The sequence below is a fragment of the Atractosteus spatula genome, chromosome 2 (assembly GCF_055471065.1).
Source record: "Atractosteus spatula isolate fAtrSpa1 chromosome 2, fAtrSpa1.hap1, whole genome shotgun sequence".
Taxonomy (NCBI): domain Eukaryota; kingdom Metazoa; phylum Chordata; class Actinopteri; order Semionotiformes; family Lepisosteidae; genus Atractosteus; species Atractosteus spatula.
In genome coordinates, this window is record NC_142707.1 from 70142873 (window position 1) to 70162925 (window position 20053).

The window sequence follows — 20053 nt, forward strand, 5'->3', positions numbered from 1 at the left end:
CGGGGTGTTAAAGAAAACGAAATACGAGACCCCCTTAACGTTCTGGCATTCTGCTGCTTCACGAGAAGGACATCGGGTTCCACCATTAACATGTCTATGACAGCTGACCAGGGCAAACAGCCACGGCACTTTGCAACGTTTATTCCTAAGAGTTGATGATTACATTGACATTTACGGTGTCCTCGAAAAGTGCAGGGATAGCAAAGCCAAAACTCTAACGCACAAATACTCATGAGAATAATATTCATGACAGGTACATATACATGCTGAAAAGATAAGAAAGAAACACAATGTTTCGGCTGTGGAGCCTTCTTCAGGTGTGAGAAAGACAGGGCGGTAAGCAGAGGTAATGTAGCGGAAGAACAAAGGCTGGGAGAGAGGAGGAGCGAGGGGTGGGAGAGTCACACCTCTCTACACCTATCCTGACTGGCCTCTCTTTCTGTCCCCTGCTCCCGCCTCTCGCTCCTCTTCTCTCCCAGCCTTTGTTCTCCCGCTACATTACCTTTGCTTTCTGCCCTGTCTTTCTCACACCTGAAGAAGGCTCCACGGCCAAAACATTGTGTTTTCTTTCTTCTTTTTTTCAGCATGGAATAAACCTATTACTTGTTCCTTTGCAGCCTACACATGCTGACGCAGCTTGGAGGCAATTCTACAGATACACTTGATCATATTACAACAAAAACATACTTTGGGTTCAATCCAGAAATTTCAAGTGACCATAAGTATTGGGGCACATTTATTAAGTGCTTTTCAGAGTGTCAAATTCTGCATCTGGTTTAACAGTATTTTGGAGCAATAATTGGATAAAGTCTACAAAATATATAATCATTTCAAATGCTTTGCCAAGTGATGTCTAAGTGGCACTTTGAGCTTGTGCCTATTCTTGGGGTGTCCAGACATCAACCCTTTCATCAGGTTATGAAATCTGGAAATAGACTTGGCAAGTCTAAGATTTTCCATTTTTTTTCATCCCGATGAACTCTTTGGTTGCAATGGCTGTCTGTTTTAAGTCACTGTCAATCTTCATGGTATGTGCTTCATGATAATAATGTAAACAATCTTGGAGATAAGCAGACAAAATGTTTCTGTAGCCCACACAATTCATTCTGCTTCTGCTATCACACATAATAAAGACAAGTGAACCAGCTCCAGAGGGGTCTGTGATATTAGCTCTACTGTGCTTCAGAGTTTAGGTGGTTTGCTTTGGAGCATCTGCAGATCCATTATTCTCAAAATATTGAACCTTTCTATTATGCTGGTAAAGGTTTAACTTGTCCCCATCTATCCATACAATTCTTATTTTCATCTTGCAAACTCTCCCGGTTCATTACTGTACTTTTTACTGCAAGAAAAATCTAATCTAGCTTTTCTGTTCTTGCTGTCTTGCTTGCAATGTGGCCTTTGAAACTTTGCCGTTTCAGTCTCCTGATAGTGGTGCATTTTTATACCTTTGCATCTAAACTCTGTAGGTCGTTGGGAGATTTTACTGACAGCTGTTTTAGGGTTTTCCTTGAAAGCTCTGATAATATGCATCAGCGGATGTGTAGTTTTTGACATGGCAAATCCATATAAAAACTTCTTGTCTACCTGGTCTTGGCTGTTTGGTAACTTTATGATTACTTTCTTCCTCATTTAAATTTGGTGTTCTCAATTTCTGTTCCAAGGTTCTGATTAAGTTTTGTTCTTTCCCTTCAGCTTAAAACCTGCCTGCTTCATAAAAAAAACCTTTGGTTTTCATTTTGACATTTGACTACAGACTCCCAACACTGAAGTTAAAACACAATAGGTTGGTATGATGTTTATATGAAATGCCTAAATATATAACAAACACTTGACGGGCAAGAGACATCTGCCAGGCAATTGCCTCAGTACATTTTGTCCTGCAAAATAATGTTTTAACAGTAATTGAATTAATTGACCCCATTTTAGTTCATTATGAAAATCGCAGTTAAGGCTTTAGTGTCCCAATACTTTTGGAAGGCACTGTATATACACATATATCAATAAATCCATAATGCTTCTATGTACTCTATGTAGTTAAAAATTACATGAAACAAAACCTGATAGAAACTCACCATTGTATAAGGATCCTCCTTCAGCATATTCCATTACTAGACAAACCTGAAAATTATTAAAGGTTTCATAAACACAATAGATTCTTCAAACCTATACAACACAGCTGTTTACAGTATTTCAAAGGAATTACACTACAAACTTTTCTACAATCCTTCTGATGGATATTGTCAGCACTTAACCCTTGCATTAATCATACTAAAACTATCCTCCAGAGAGATAGCAAAATGCTATGCACATTCTAAGATTTCCAAAAACATCAAATACAAGTCAAACATTTTTTTCCTCCTTTAAGAGTACACGCCTGCAGAAGTCCAAGATTTGCAATGAATCAGTCATGTTACGGAAGGGAATGACAGAATGAAAAAGACCTACTTACTGGAGAACTACATGATCCATACAGCTTCACAATATTGGGATGATTTACACGCGATAGTTGCCGCAGCTGTTTAGAAAAAAAAAACAGAAAATAAAATCCCATATACTACTTTTATAAAATGTTGTACAAAACTGGAGAACTACAGACAATGAAATGGCTTTCTGTAATATTCTACATATTTATAAAGGTAAGTCTTTATAATTAAGTTAAAAAGATATTTCTAAGCATTTTAAAAGCTTTTAGTAGCACACATCAAAATCTTATTTTTTTTATCAGTACGAATGTACATCGTGCCTACTTTAGCAGCTATGTTACTGCCATTAACTCTGTTCTGAATATACTGTACATTTAACTCTGTGTCTGTGTGTGCCCTGTGATGGACAGGCATCCTATCCAGGATGTATCTTGCCTTGAAGTAAAAAGACACTATCCTACTATGAAGTATAAAAAACAACACCTCAACTATGAACGCCTTTCTTTCAGATTCACTTTCTATGGTTTTAATCGCAACATCTTTGCCTCGCCATTTAGCCTTGCAGACCACACCGAAAGCTCCTCTTCCAACAACCTGCAAAACAGCAAATCAGAAACTTGTGAAACAGTGGCAATATTAAGACAAACATCATAATTAGCATGACTGAAAGGCAATTTGCTTGTGACTACGGGTTTTTGCACATTGTTTTATTTCTTAAATGTCATTCCTTTATCCTCTTTTAGTTAAGCAACTGGAAAAAGATATCCATTGATGAAACAGAAGCTCTTACAGTTATAAGGCTTCTAACACCCCCCCCTTATCATAACTGCAGCAAAATGTACCAGGTGCATGAACACTGATGTTAGCTGCAAAAAAGGGCTATAGTGAAAAATAGAATCACATTGCTTTACAAAGGAATAGATTTCTTTAGCTTCTTTTCCAAAGAAAAAGGCCATCCTGCTTTACATAAGAACATTTTTTTCAAAATATGAATCAGCAGTGATTTCTTTCACATATGGTGTTGATTGCCTAAACCATTTTTTAAAATAAACAGTCTTAAATTTGATAAAAATGGGGGGAGGAAGTCATCCTCGTTAATGCAAGAGCACTGTTTTTTTTAAGATCTGAATCACACTGTACTCAGGATGATGGTTTTGCCAAATTGAGAGAAAATGGATTAAAGGAACAAGTAATAGGTTTATTCCATGCTGAAAAAAAGAAGAAAGAGAACAATGTTTCGGCCGTGGAGCCTTCTTCAGGTGTGAAAGAGACAGGGCAGTAGGCAAAAGTAATGTAGCGGGAGAGCAACCATCCACACCAGGCACTTTCCCTTGCAACAGAGCTCGCTGTATCACCTGCAAGTACACATCCACCACCACACTCATTCAAGGCCCCTCAGGACAATTCCGGATCACCCAGACAGCATCTTGTACCTCCAGCAACCTTCTTTACTGTATCTCTTGCAGTAAATGCCCAGCCATCTACATTGGAGAAACAGGAAGGAGACTCGGAGACCGCTTCAGAGAACACGTCAGGGCTGTGAAGATTAAAGATCTCTCCAAGCCCATTGTTTCTCATTTCACCTCTGACGGCCACGACCACTCTAATCTCTCCGTCTGTGTTCTCAAAGACGGTTTTCCGAATTCATACATCAGAAAGACTACCGAAACCAAAATTATTCTGCAGCTAGGATCACACATTCTCCCTTGTCTTAACGACAGGCTACTGTTCTTTTAAATTTTCTCCATTCATTGGAAGTTTAATTTCACACCTCTCTGCACCCATTCTGACTTCACACCTCTTGATTGGCCTTTCTTTCTGTCCCCTGCTCCCGCCTCTCACTCCTCCTCCCTCCCAACCTTTGTTCTCCCGCTACTTTACCTTTGCCTACTGCCCTGTCTCTCTCACACCTGAAGAAGGCTCCAAGGCCGAAACGTTGTGTTCTCTTTCTTCTTTTTTTCAGCATGGAATAAACCTATTACTTGTTCCTTTGCAGCCTACGCATGCTGACGCAGCTACCCACCTGAAAATAGATTAAAACGCTTTTCAGCATGAAAAAAGTTTTATGCTGAAAACACACTAAAAGGTAAGCTTAGAAAAAGTGGGTGAGATGGAAATCGTGTTTTACAAAGGAAAACTATTTCAAAACGTGATTCTGATTGTCCTTGGAATGTCAGTCTAAAGGAGGTACCAATGTGATAAAAAGAAGTATCATTTACACAACTTGTGTTTCGCAAACCCGAAGCAGTCAATCACTTAACTACTGGTGAAGATAATCACCGAAAAAGAACTTTGTTGCCATCTTGACAGACAAAAGAGCATATTATCTCACAATTGAAATGTTGGTGTTACCTTCCATATGTAGTCAGCTAAACATGTTGTAATTCAATCAGGAGTAGTAAGAAATTTGGAATGGAAAAAAGAAAAGCTTGCAATCACTATAGGCTTCCAGGTAGTTTAACACCATGAAAGTTTCACTTTTTAACTTATTATAAAGCACACTGAACAGATGCTGTACAGTCTGAAGTCCAAAACTCAGCGCTTCTGTCACTAACACAAGGCTGGAGAGGAATGCTGAATACTACTAGTCCAATTTCTAAAGACTAAAGTTTAAAGCTGATACCATGGCTCAGGCAAACTATGATACTAGTTCAGGTAGGTATTTCAATTCAAATATAACTAATTAAGATTTAACACTTGAATAGAACATGGTTATTGGCCAAGTTCAGCATCTGACCCGAGGTCTTCTGTCTCTTTTTGCATGTGCCTGTTACAGCTTTCAGCTGAATAAAGCAGTGCCCATTTCAGATGGTGAAAATGGATACCCAAAGCTAAAAAGTCCATCTTGTGGAAAAGAGATACCGTTCCTCTAAAAGGAAACATCATCTGAAAGGAAAGGCTAAGCGCACACCCAAAAGACAATACTGCACATGTACAGTAACTGACAGAATTACAGACTTCCTAAACCAACATATCGCCTGTAGTTGATCTCTGCAGTAAGAACCTTAAGCCTCAAAAATGATATTGCTAATTGCTTAAAAATCAGCAAAACCTCAAACACATCAGTCCCTATATCCAAAGCACTTAGGTGCAGAAATCCCTATTGCTTCATAAGGGGATTTAAGTACCCATGTGTTTGGAATACAACTCAGTCAACACCATTCTAAAATGTGAAAGTCTGAATTTCTTTTGGTGGATAACAGGGATGCCAATTATATAAAAAAGCACTACAATAATGCATTTTAAAATACAGCTATATTAAAATTAGTTAAGAACGCCGTGCAAAGAAAATTGAGGGATCTGTAATGAACAATTAAAAGTAATGAACATGAGAAATAATTCTCTCAGTTTTCACTTAAGCATACTCTTAAAATGAGAAAACTAACCTGTTTCAAGACATCAGACAAGAAAAAGGTAACTTTATTCTAGATACAGGTTTGGGCAAGGACAACTACATTACTTTTGGAAACATTTCTGATGATGTCTGAAAGTCCAGCAGAGTATATGTGAAATGGTACAGTTAGTCACTCGCACATTGCTGGTGTCCCCACAATTAGTCCAAGTCAGTCTGAAAACCACATGGCAGGCCTTAACAAAAGCTGAATTTTACACATGAGCAGATGCTGACACATTGCATGTCTCCACCAACCTCTTCCACAGGTGCTGGACTAGGTTAAACCCAGCAGTATAAAAAGAACAACACACAAGCTTGATCCCAAACCGCAGCTGGGAGGATTGAGCGACTGTTGTGACGTGGGTTTTGATCATTACCGTACCAAAACATTAGGTTATTAGTGGTGCTGATGTCAAGCCTTAAAATGCCAGTACAACGGATAACCGATAGCAAAAAAAAGTCTCCTAAATTAAAATCCCACCTCGTCTACAACATGACTCCACCACCATCAAACATTTCTCCTATGCGAAGAAGAGAAATTCATCATAGAATAGTCAGTGCAGCCCAGTGAGTTCGTTCCTATTGCAGAGGTACCAGCACTGGCAACCCTGAGACTTCTGGTGGCCGTAACTGGGTTTATGAATCGTCCGTGATGCTCTATTGCGAGATCACCTGTAGCTGCTGCTGCTGCTGCTGCTATCCAAGAGTGACTCCTCAGGTGGACTGTTTTTTTTTTAAAAGTGTGTGTCCTATCAGTTTCTGGCCCTGCTGCTGTCCCGTAGGTACACACCTGTCAGCACAATTCCCATAGCATGTCTCCCTCCTCTTTCAGTGAGCAGCTGCAGCATTGCAGTGTGACTGAGTCAAATGAACCAGCGAGGCCTGTACACAATCACAAATTCGCAGGCGTACATCTCTTGGCATGTCCCACATTCTCACATGTCACTCTCGGGGAATAACAAGAAGTGCAGAACAGGCACACCAGAATTAACATTTTCTACAGACACATCTCACCATTTGTAAAGTCATTATGAAGCTGCTGTCTTGGTTAACGGAGCACGGATTAGTAAGGAGTGAGGGCACTCATTTCTAAAGTGTTTTAAGTATGATTTTGGAAAAGTATCTGGCCGCATAATGCATAACGATCGACGCAAGTTTTGGCCCAGAGCGAAACCTTTTCTAAGTTCCTTGTTTTGCGAATGCACTGAGCAGGAGTAACTTTGAGTTTATTATTTTGTAAGCTGTTCTTTTGAGCAATGCGGGCATTCCGAAAACAGACTGTGGGTTTTAATCTACTTAACAAATATGGTTACAATTCACCACTCTGTAGAATGCACTGTGGTTAAAATGCTAATGTTTCCACTCGATACCCATTAATGAATAGTGTTTAAGTTGTTTCCTTTCAACCACAGTAAACTACGTTGTCAGAACTCAATAAATATTTAATGAAGGCCTTGTTGTAAACCACTGTTGTAGAATCCACTCGCATAAAGGGAATTTTCTCTTCTTCACACACGATGTGCAACACAAAATACAATGCTAAAAAGTGAAAACCGCTCTTGCAGCTCTTAAATCAATCGCGATAACCGAAATATGCGGAGGAGAAAAAGAACTTATATTATGCATTTATTCTGTGGTACACAGCAGATGTAACATTCAGCAGATTATTTCCACACAAAATAAAAACGTCGCAGCCTTTTCACAATCCAAAAAATATTAATTTCATAAATCGCGGAGCTACAGTTTTGCGGGGAGTAAATTTCACTTCCTAGCCAAAACAAGCCTAGACGAATCAATCAGCCCCTCTAGAAAAGAAACGATTGCATCTAACCGTGGGAAGTGCAGACTTTACATTATGTTTTAAAAGCGATTGTACATTCGCTTGAATTCAGTCCTAAGTGGCCTAGATAAAAGACTTGCCCTTATTTAAAACCTTACCTCTTCGACTTCAATATCATTATAATCAATTTCTTCGAAAGGGTATCCTGGTGGAGTTTCAATCATTTCTGCGGACGGTGCAGACATCGCTATTCGTCAAAGTTGAGGGGTTATCAAAAACATCCGGAAATGCGAAAAAGTTCACATAAGATGCATAATAATAACGAGCAACAACAGAAACAACTGATCTGGTAGACCAATTATTACTTTGCAAACGTAAACAACAGTCTGAAAAAAAAAGTCTGAAGACGTTGCTAATATAGCCTAGTGACAGCAAGATGCTGTTAACCTAAAAAACAACGTGGATAAATACCGCACGTTAAAAAAAAAGTATGCATTTACAGCTACTAAAACCACTGTTACTGAACGATTAGTTATTAAGCGCCTAGGCCGCTGTCGGCCTGGCTACAGCCTAGGGATGAACTGACTACCCCTTGCCGCAGACTGAGCTCCCCACATCGGCGCTGTGCCTTGAGCGAAGGTGCGTGTCATTTACTCGGGTGAACTGCGGCTAGAACCCGCGCGTACGAGCAGACCCGTTCCCAAAAAGGAAGAAGTATCTCGGACCCATTTGATCCGGCGATATAAGTTTAAAGCCGAGTTTCCATTGACTACAGTATTTTTTTTTTTTCCGCAGTTGCTGCGGCAGCTCCAGGAAGTGGGTGTTGCTCGGAAATGCGCCCCTCCGGCTCCGCTGCGTTCGCGCTCCCGCCCGTAGAGGCGCTACTGACAGCGACAGCCGGCCCGCCGAGGCGGCGCTTGAGCTGGTGAAGGACGGGGGGGGGCGGACAGGGGCATCTGCAATTGCCCGAGAAATACCCCGTTACAGACCACATTATGATCTTAGTTACACATGTAGTTTTACGATTGCATTGCGTTCGTCTGAAACGCGTATACGTTTTAACGCCGGTGTTAACATTTCGAAATTACATGTTTTTTTGTGGGGGTGCAAAATAATTAATGGGCCCCGTTAGTTTCCTTCATTGGTTAAGACATGTTAATATTAAATGTATATTTAAAAATCCATTCAGTAGAAGGACACATTCAAATGCATGGAAGTAAGATAAGCACAGGGGTGGAAGGTGGTGAGTCTCGCTCAGCGTCACAGCACCGGGGCTTGAAGGCAGACTAGGGAGCCTGATGTGAGGAGTTTTCATGATCTGCTTGTAGGGTCTTCACCGGTTCCCAGTCATCTTTCGGAGACACCTGCAGCGTGTGATTTCCTTAGGGGCGACACGCATAAATCATCTTTCAACCAACTAACTTGTTGAGTTAAGGTTGAAGTTGAGCCCTTTAGTCATGTGCATAGAGGTTTGTAGGAGTGTAGTATATCCTACTGTATACAATAACATAAACGGGATTTTGCGCCACTTTTAAGAGACTCCTTTACACTCCTTATTTAAATGAAGGATAATTGACAGCCAGTTGAATTACTCTTAAAAATACAATTGTTTAAAATTCATTTTGTTGGTGTAGTCAAGGTGCCCATCTGGAGTACAGTATCTGTTGTTGTGCAGGAGAGGAGGAAGCCAATATTAAGGAGACTGCATGAAAATAAATTAAAATGGGGAGTGAAACTGGATTTGTGAAGTCTATTGTGCTGCTGAGTACAGAAATACAAGAGAAGTGTGTTGTTTGTGCTGCGGATAGATAGTATCAGACCCCAATCTGCTGGACAGTTGTAGCTTATAGTCACTAGGACCCTCTTTCACTCAAAACTGGTTCTTTATATCTGTGCAACCACAGATTAGACAAGACAGTTAACCTACATCCTTATAGTTTTGTTCCTCTGTCAAATACAGTCTAACATTAATTTTAAAAGAAAACACACAGAAGTGACACACATGAGCACACAGAGCAGCACAAGAGACCCATGGACTGCAGTTTCAGAAAGCCAATGTCCCACAGGACAAGTCCAGCAGCGCAATTCTCCGAAAATAGCTCCAGCTGGCCCCCGGCGTCTGGCTCTTTCTGCCACAGCAGACAAGACAGACGAAACTCGCGTCTGGTCCTTCGATGGCCTAAGCTGCACGCACTACACTTGATCTTAGCCTAAAGGCAGAGAAACTTTGATGGTCTAAATGACCTAAGTGCTCTCTCCAGCTTTGGCCCCCCAGAGACATGTGGTCCATTATGCCTCCCCCCAGCCTTGTTTCCTAGTGTTGTGTGAGTACAAGTCAAGTACAGGTTAGGGTGGGAGGAAGATGATGCCTGAGCCTTCCTCTGCTGCTCCCTGTAGAGTCCCCCTGTGATGTCTAAGTCCTCTCCTATAGTCTGTCTACTGGTGAAACCCTGTGTTCCCCAAATTGTTCTCTTTCAGTTCTTCCTGAGTGGGGGTTGTGAAGCCTCTTCCTGCTCCAGAGATCAGGACTCGAAAGCTGAGGTGTGGGTTTGTCCTGGTGATGCCTAGGGTGTGGGCAGAGCTAACGGCTGGAGGCCCAGTCAACAGACTGGCAGCATGTAGAGAGCCAGGTATAACCGCGCAGTGTCCATTGGTCTCCTGTTCCAGAGGCCCCTCCTGGTGTCTGACCTAGATTTCCCGGCTAGCAATCCCACAAGTCACCTCTGAACCATGTGATTATTGACGTGTGTCTCTGCAAACTGTGTGTAGTTCAGTCTTTGTGGATTCCCCACTGTCCTACCCTGTGCCTTAGGAAGACCTAAGATTGAGGTGAAGCTTGAAGAGGAAAGACAAACGGATCCCATGATAAAGACCCTGGCCACCATGTGCAAACTTACTGTCTGTATAGGCCCCAGGCTCCTGCCCCACTCTCAACTTTTGTCGCTCAGTTTTGTGTGACATTTGCTGTAGTTTGCTCTTTAGTTGGCACCTTTTTTGGTTTTTATTCCCTTCCCTGTGTTATTTTTTTAAATGTGTAAAATTGTGATTTTTTTGTTTCATATTGGGACGCACTTTTTGAAGCAAAGTTTGTAGCAGGTACTGCAAGAATGTGAACTACTTTTGATGCCGTTGAAATAGTGAAGTATATTATTTTAAAATATCCTGAATGCTGCTTTTTAAATTATGGTGCTCAATTATACAATTTTAATAACATTTTTTGTCTTTTCTCTTCCCATTATGACTTACAACCAGAACAAAAAAAACTGCGAGTATGAGCATTTAACATAACAGCCCTGAGTTAATACAATTTGACTATGAAATATACCATCATCTGTATATATTTCTTCAGAACACCACTTCAGAACCCTTGATTTACACATTGTTGACAAATATCTTACTGTTCTCCTATCATTACTAATGTGACTGCTACATTGCATAGTTAAAAGGATTAGTGAAACCTTCCCGCTAACAAGAAATCTTTTTACAGAAGGAATATAGGTCAGAAGTCTAGGAGTAAATGCAAGTAAACTATTAAAATAAAACACCATGAATACATTCATGTATTTTCTAAAACAAAACATTGATATAACAAAATGTCCACAACAGAGGCACATGATATTGCAGCGTCCACCCCCAGCGCTGGACTGCTAAGGTCCGCTGTCTGTCCTCTCCCCTTGCTGCCTTGCACACACACTCCCTTCCTCCTTTTCTTTCTCTTCCTCTTGAACTCCTAACTGCCCCCATCTTCAGATTTTAACTTCAAGAACGTAATATTCATGGCCGATGAATTACAGAGTTGCCAAGACAGAAACAATTAACAGGACATTTACGGACATCTGCGGGCACCACATAGACGCTAACTCTCTGTACCTCAAACTGAGACAACCTGAAAAACACAAGTCTTTGTCTTTGATAGGCTACAGGCTGGGAGATGCTGAGTCATGACACCTAACTTGGATGCATCATCGCCTCAGTGTGATATTCTGGGCACGAGCATCTGGTAGCTACGGAGCCTGCCCTTCCAGTGATTGATGGCACCCTAACTGCACAGCTCAACATTGATCAGGCCCTGGACCCTCACTTACTGCCCTTCCTGTGGGCTCTTCCCAACATGACGCACATCCCAGCAGGACAAACGCAGGACAAAGCCGAGCGTTAATGCTGCTCATGTACAAAAGGCTCTCCTGCAAGATTAGAATGTCACAAGGTCTCGTCACCGTCGATTCACTGCTTGACAGACTTGATCCCCATTGAACACTGGGGGTTGAGCTGAGATGATGTGTGGCATGTAGGGCACAGAGACCAGTGAATGGGGAGGTACTGCATATGCTTGTCTAGTATCTATGAAAGAAATGGGATAGAACCCAACTTGACTGCATTTGAAAACCTGGCGCAAGGCATGTGAAACAGAGGTACAGCATAGCTTTCAGCAGTGCTATCAGTGCTGCTAGCCTAGTAACTTTCACTCAAGATCCCAAGTTCATCATCCCTGTTGATGAAAAATCAATCAGCTGCAACCTGGTGCAGAGCATCACTGGTGTAGATCTTGTACTGCTTCCAATGGTGACCAAATGACATCTATCTATGTCATGTCTGTTCAATAACATGACAGCTGCTGCTACAACAAAGACTGGGTCTTTTTTCAGTTAACTTTGTGAATTTGTTGCAGGTCTTTTGATTCAATTCAAAATACTTTATTCATCCCCAGGGGCTTGACCTATTAAAACATCCTCCAGACTTTTTCATTCCTCAGAACATAGACTTACAATTACTGAGATAATGATGAATGAAACACTGTGCTTTATTTAATAGATCTGTATTTATCTATATTTAATATTGATTAAAACTGCAAACAATTCTGTACATAGACTGCTAATGTACCCTTTAATTAGTTTTCTAATTCTTTGTGTTTATTTTTAAATCTTTTACCTGTAAAGTATTATTTTAAATGTGACCATTGTTTATCATTTTTGAGGTGACTTCTGATGTCTTTCACTGCATTTTTTTCCTCCTGCCTTTTAGGGAGATCAGTGCCCATTGCCCTACACAAAATTGCATTACACCTCAAAGATAATTAATTTCCCAAACTGACGTGAACCGTCTGTTCCAGAATGATATGTGTCATCTGAACATTTAGAGACATGCATACATATAGAGGTGGAGCAGTATTACAAGTTTTATTGGAATTCGACAGGGACTTCATACGTCACAGACTAGAAATAGCTGACATTTACTTCTGCAACAAAATCACATCTGTTGTGAACAATGCTGACTCAGAGGTTAAACTAAGGTAAATTTTAAACCCTAACTCAATGTCTTGTTCCATCTGGCACAGGTGTGCCTTCTGGATGACAGCCATATGATCTCCTTTTAAAAGTATTTTGTAAAACATCGGTTTCTTCATTTTGATGTATCAGCCATTTGCTCGATTGAATTCTGGCTGTGAGGGTGCCAACATTTGTAATTAATTCTTATTCGTATTTAAAATCTCTTTAAGAATGGGCACCTTTTAAATAGAACGGCAATCTATTAATTTTAATTTAGAAGAAAATGTGGCTATTATCTTCAGTTTGTCGTCCTGCAGATATAAAGATTTAAGCTTCAGAAACAGGCAGAAGTGTAAGTCAAATTCACGAAGGTATTACCACAGTAATAACAAAATCTTGTGCAGAGTCGGCTCTCTCACTAATGAAGTTATTTAGCGCTTTAAGCAACAGTCAAAATGTTACTCAAGTGCATCTTGGTCAGTTATACACAATCAAGTTATCAAAATGATGCCTAAACAACATTTAATCATTTTCAAAAATCTGTATACTTTCTTTTTCTAAAAACATACAGTATACACATTCATAGAATGGTATGTTTCTTTTCAAGAGCATTATATGTATTATTAATGTTTCATTAAACAGACATGTACTGGCCATGTGCTAGCACTCAGAAAGAAAGTAATAACACATACCTTTCAGGCCACTCTTATTCTGAAATTCTACAAATTCGTTTTTTTGTATAATTTCATTTCACAGTGCTCTCTGAGCAGATATCTTATTCTGTAGATACGTATATTTACAGTATATTTCAGCTAGTTTAGAAAGTTCTACATTTTAAGCACTGCAGTTTAACCAACACTTCTAGTACCCAAGCAATATATTATAAAAATGTATCTTATATAAATGGATAAAAAAGGTAACTTCTACAGACAATATTTTTACAATCTGAAAAATACTACATATTATTTCAGAATCTTCAAAAGTTCAAAAAGGCCAAATACTATATGAACCACATCTGTAGATTGCTGTATTCCTTGAGGACAGCCGTGCACAATATGTTATGCTCTGTAAAATATATGGAGGATTTCAAACAACAGACACACACGGTTTGCTGAAACCTCTACATCACTCAAGCAATCCTAATGAAATGTACTTGTTACTTTATATAAGTGTAAACTACAATACCTACTGAATACGTTTTGGATGCCTGAGTGAACAGAACACCAAGTGGGCTCTTCACAGGTGTTTTCCAAATGAGAGTATACACCCCTGTTTTGTTTTCAAATAAAAGAAACTAGAAATTAATTATATAGGAGGTCTCCTTTTCTAATTATTTAACCACAGAAAATGAATAGAAGGGAAACAAAATAGATATCAAAAGCTGAAACTGGGCAGCATGTGTCTGGAGCTGTGAACAGCCATTCACAGCAGTGTAGTGTGCCGTTCTGCTCTACAGCAGAAGGCCTGGTTCGCTCCCTTAGGTCTGAATTAATATGAAAATTTCAATCCGCTTGCCAGTTTAAATTCCAAACAAATAATGGATGGATTTCTATAGTGGCTGGCCAAAAGGATTCTCTAGCACAGAGAAATCTGCCAAGAATGATTGGAATTTTCAACTTAGCAGATGTATTTAAGTTTTGATGAATCGAGGCCTTATTTATTCTGCTTGCAAAGATTAGATAAAGATTAAAGTCTTCAGTATGTCAGACTCATTAACATGAGGCTCTTTTTTTTACTGAGTTAGTCTCAAACACTCCATCAGCTTGCCTGTTTCTGGCTGTGCCGAAGCTCATTAAGGTGAGAACTTGTTTGTCATAAATGAAGACGTAGTGTATAGTCTTGAAGTGTGTTGATTCAAAACGTGCACATTAAGAGCATGGGAATTGAACATCTACAGGACCTGCATGTCTGTATATTGGAATCAAGTAACGTAAGGGAGAAGGGAGCTAACCACAGCTCATTCAATGTACTGTACCCACTCCCTGAATTACAAAAGGGTTTGGTTTCGCAAGTCATCACTTAACCCAAATTTTACGTAAGTTGGAAGTGGCCCTTTCTTAAGCATTGGATGAACACATATAAAGAATCACCATTCCTGATAACGTGCACCCACCAGCAGTTCATGAGGTAGAGGGAAAGGAAACACCCCTTTTATATAAAAGGAGAGAAATAAAATATTGTAATGCAAATGAGTGACGCCGGAGGCCCAGGTTCAAGCCCCCCAGCGGTGGGGGGGTGACCTGAGGCAGCTGCAGCGGGGGTGCATACCCAAGAGAACCCCAAAGTGCTACAATAACAAAAAATGTAAAAACCCTATAATTGAAATAACTAAACACCAATTACAGCACACACTTACAAAATATACAGCACACTAAGTCAGAGAATGAGCTGTTCAAGAATTAACTGTCATACTGTACATTTCAATAACCCACACTGTATTTATTATTCAGCCATTAAACAAAACATAAATACACGGTAAATAATAATAATAAAACCACTTGGGTGCTGCCCTGACTTGATTTCAAAAAGGGATTACTCAGTTTTCAGTGAAAAACACGTGTGGCAAAGCACAGCGAGGCCGAAGCTTAAATGGCAAGACCGCCTGAGTCTCACCCCGCGTTGTCCTTCTGACACCTGTAACGTCAACTCCCTTTAATCCGAAAATTGGTATTATGGGACCCAGGGGAGGTGTCGTATTTACATCAACCAAACGCAAATTAACTTGGGGTGTGATTCCTAAAATAAGCCATTGGTAGTAAAAAGTAACGCAAAACACAAATATGAATCCCGTAATAATGATATCTTTAGTGAGGGCCGCCCCTGGTCATTGCTGAACTAGGAGGCTGCCTGGGGCCCCTCAATGTGAGACACAATATATCCTTAATAAGTACGTATCTTTCTGCTGCTGCTGTGAATTGTCCTAATGGAAGCTCATAATCGAGTACGTAATACAGTATGTTTCTGAAGCGCAGAAAAGAAGAGTGGGATAAGGGGTCTCAAAAGGTATTGTAACCATGCACAATATGGATCATAATTTAGTTTTGAGTCCGTCAGATCCGCTTTAACTAGCGAACGGTAGACGTGTCACATTTTCAAGCTAGAGACTGGAGTTGTTTTTACTTAAAGTGAACAGATTCACGTTTTCCGCAATTGTACACATGCAGTGTGGGTCCCCCGAAACGAACAGAAGCATGAAAGCAAATGTGCAGTTCAAAAAACTGTTCAGCGATTATGCGTAATTAAAATGCAGTGTTTTCTTTGTGGCTTCTCCTGTATGTCATTAAATCGGGGTATTGAGAATCAACCTGTAGCCCCTCGGATTACAGTCAATTTTCAATTCAGTTCAATTCAAGGTGCTTTATTAGCATGACCGATGGGTACAATCAGTGTTGCCAAAGCAAATAAAAATGATAAAAATTAACATGAAATAAAACAAAAAATAGAAGTAAAATAAAATCTATAGACATTTCATAAAATATTTACATATACTGTAAACATATTGAGCATTACTGGGAGACAGACTCACTGTTCCTCAGGCTGTGACAGGAGATCACATACTGGGCTGCCAGTTCAGCTGAGTTCCCTCCTCCCTCTCCCAGTAGGATTGGGACCCGTTGTGATTCTGGCAGGTGTGGGAACTCTGGGGTTAGATTTCTGAATTTAGGGAAGAATGTTTCTCTAATCCCAGCGTATCTGTCACAGTGCAGTAGGAAGTGCACCTCTGTCTCTATTTCTCCCTGCTGGCAGTGGGAGCACAGCCTGTGCTCTCTGGGAGTTTTTCAGAGCTCAAGTTGATTACAATTTACCTGAGGTTGAAAATATAGGCAAATTGACTTATACAATGTTTTTATATAAAACTTTCCCATCTGCCCAGCCCTACTGATCTCACCTCCCTTGTTATTGTGTGTACTTGCTTTTTATTTCTTATTTAATTTCATACTTATTTCTGCAATTCCTTTCTACAAAGGCTTCAACTCAGTAATTTTAAAGTTATGATTGGCTAAAATTTGGAAGTAACAGAGATCCTGTTTATTATTATTTATTGTTATCAATACTCCTTTGCATTACTTTCAATGTTAAAATACGTCGTCTTTTGTAAAATGTGTGCCTCATGTTCTTGTTTTTAAGGTGTTTACTGTATGTGTTTTTCAAAGCTGGTTAATGGACGTTTTCTAGTTATGTAATGTATTTTATATGTTTCTTTGTAGTAAAATAAGATTATGTTTGGAGCTGATAATAGTATTGTCTGCAGAAATTGTGATCTGGAGGTCTAGGGCCCCCAAATAGCTAGGGCTGGCCCCTGTCTTTAGTGATAATGTCTGTAGCAGTTAGTTGTTTAGTACTTTCCAGGAAAAGGTACTGTATGTTCACTGTATTAATTTTAGTTCTCCCTTCTAGTTAGGTATAGTTTAGGTTAGATGGGGGTGGACTGGTGGCACTGTGGCTAAGGATCTGTGTCTGTGGCTGGAAGGTTGCTGGCTCAAATCCCGTGGCTGGCAGAGGAATCCTATTCTGTAGGGCCGCGAGTAAGATCCTTAGCCCTAGTGGTTCTAGTGGTGCTGTGTAAAGGGCTGACCCTGTGCTCTGACCCCAAGCTTCTCTGTCCCTGCCTGTGTCTCATGGAGTGGAAGCTGGGATATGCAAAAAGACAAATTCCTAATGCAAGAAATTATATATGGCTAATAAAGTGATCTTATCTTAATTACTTTTAATTGTTTAAGTGAATCACTGTTGTATATTCAAGTGCCACTAGCCGTGTGGAGTTAATCTATATCTTACTCTGATGTTCCTAGCCCTTCGCAATACCTGGATCTCCCCTGACTTGCGCACCAGCGCAGCAGCCCTCTGTCCTGCCTGGGTCTAATCCCACTGTCCCCCCATCTCTCTGGGGCGGTGGTACGAGCTGCATCTCCCCTCTGGGCCTGTGATGAACACACACTCTTCTGGCACTTCATCTCCTCACTCCCCCCGCCCCCCAGCCTGCTCACTCTCTTCCCTCATTCCACTCCTCCCACTGGATTTTCCTCCTTTTTCTCCTTCACACCCCGTTTCTCGCTATCAGACATCAGCTCCTTCCTCCAGGGGCATAAATCTATCAGCAAACCTATATTCGCTAACCTCTCCCCACTCAACACTTCCAGCCTGCTGCCCCAGATCTTCTTTCCTCTATTTCTTGTCTCCTGAATGCCTTTCTACTACAGGGCTGTTTTCAAACCGGTCTGCATTATACTGTACCTCTCTTCAAACGCCCACCTTTAATCTCTAAACCTTTCACAACTATCACTCTGCCTCCATTATTGTGGATAATGAAATTCAGCATGCATTTAGAAAAAAGGCGACTTGTTAGCGTCCTGTTGTTAGATGTTCATAAGGGTTTTGATAAAAAGGATATGAAGTTCCTCATAAAAAATTTCAAATTGAAGGCAGTAGACATTCAAGGAAATGTATTTAGATTCAGAACTGGTTATATGATGGTTCATCATAGGGTGGAGCGGTGGCACTGTGGCTAAGGATCTGTGCTTATGGCTGGGAGGTTACCAGTTCAAATCCCACAGCTGCCAGAGGATTCCTACTCTGTTGGGCCCTTGAGTAAGGCCCTTAACCCCAACTGCTCCAGGGGTGCTGTATAAATGGCTGACCCTATGCTTTGACCCCAAGCTTCTCTCTCCCTGTCTGTGTGTCTCATGGAGAGCAAGCTGGGGTATGTGAAAAGACAAATTCCTAATGCAAGAAATTGTATATGGCCAATAAGGTGATCTTATCTTGTATAGAATATAGGACAATATAGAATTTATCAGAGAATGCTCAATCTGAGGTGATGTATTTAGCAGAGTATCTGTATTACAGCCAGTGGTTTTCCTAATTTATATTAATGTTTCAGTCTAGATTCTGGCATAGTTAGCAATCTAGTCAGGTTTGCATAAGATAGCAATATAAGAGGATTAGCAAACACTGAAACGGCAATGCTTCAAGGCTTGGGAAAGATCCGACAGCTGACATTTAATGTAGACAGGTCTGTGTTGACAAATCATTTACATCACAGGTAGGCAATCCTGATCCTGCTAGTTCAGTGTGTCTGTGGATTTCCATTCCACCTCAGTGCTAAATCATCTGGTTGCTGGCTTAACTGGATGAATTTGCCACCTTGTGCCTGGTCTTCAGATGCTGTTTTAAAGAGACCTTGAAAACCTAAAGATACCTGCTCCCTCAGGACTAGGCCTGATCCTGATTTACAGTACCCTGGTCCTTAGGGTCACCCATCTTCTGGTTTTAGTTTCAGCTGAATTCTTAGTCATAGTCTAATTTATTTTAAAATTTATAATGGAAGCATGTGCTCAGCTCTTAAAAAGTTAAACTGGGTTGTAATTTACATCGTCCTTGTGAGAATTTCTGAGCGTCAGGAATGGAATGGAACCAAAAGGAAGTCTGTAGAAAGAAAATTAAGTTAATTGCTGGAATGTTTGATACATTGTCGTTCGCACCTGTGTCTGTTATCGCTTATTAAGAGCAAGATAGACCAAATAAATGCATAAATAGATTACATAAAGTTCTGCCTGCAAAATTTCTTAAAACAATGCCCCTGAAGTATGTTTTTAAACAGAAGGATGCTGAAACAGATCAGTAGATCAATCAAGCACCAGTGGATATCAGCTAAGTGAGAAGGAGGACCAGCAGATGGAAGAGTTCTCTAGGATCAGGGAATAGGTTGAACCACAGCTCGACACTGTGATGAATCAATGAAAAAGCCAAACATAGTGAAAAGATACATAGTCAAAAGCATAGAATTTAAAACAAGGGGTGTACTGTCATTGTCTCCATTTCACACATAAGACACTGCTGCTTTGGAATCTGTCTAGAAACGAGCAACCATATCGTATCCCTGTGCTTCCTGTCCTACACTGACTGGCTAAGACTAAATATTTATTGCCTTGAACAAGGTAGTTGTGGGTGGCACCTGATTCAAAATCCATAAAGGCATTGACAAAACCAACCCCATCCCATTTCAGAATCAACAGTGAAACTCCATTTAAAGCTGGAATAAAGCTAAGAACAGGAAGTGCAATTTCATGAAAAATGTTGTGTGAATTAGAAACAAGCTACCAAACCATGTCACCACAGTTGAAATGATTGCTTCTGTGGATGGGTTTCATGACCTCCCATTTGCACACATTCTTCCCTATTTCTC

At 40.4% G+C, this 20053-nt stretch overlaps 1 protein-coding gene across 2 annotated transcripts in view; it reads right to left on the reverse strand.

Moving 5' to 3' along the window:
- map3k7 (mitogen-activated protein kinase kinase kinase 7) overlaps positions 1-8431 on the reverse strand; it is a 32547-nt gene extending 24116 nt beyond the window's left edge. For both annotated transcript variants that reach the window (XM_088905056.1, XM_088905049.1), the window contains exons 1-5: positions 8190-8431; positions 7759-7847; positions 2910-3020; positions 2453-2518; positions 2076-2121 (exon numbers count right to left, since the gene is read on the reverse strand). In XM_088905056.1, the coding sequence (XP_088761182.1) occupies positions 2076-2121; positions 2453-2518; positions 2910-3020; positions 7759-7847; positions 8190-8250 (373 nt within the window). In that variant the 5' untranslated portion in view covers positions 8251-8431. The remainder of the gene's footprint in view (positions 1-2075; positions 2122-2452; positions 2519-2909; positions 3021-7758; positions 7848-8189) is intronic.
- Positions 8432-20053: the final 11622 nt, after the last annotated feature.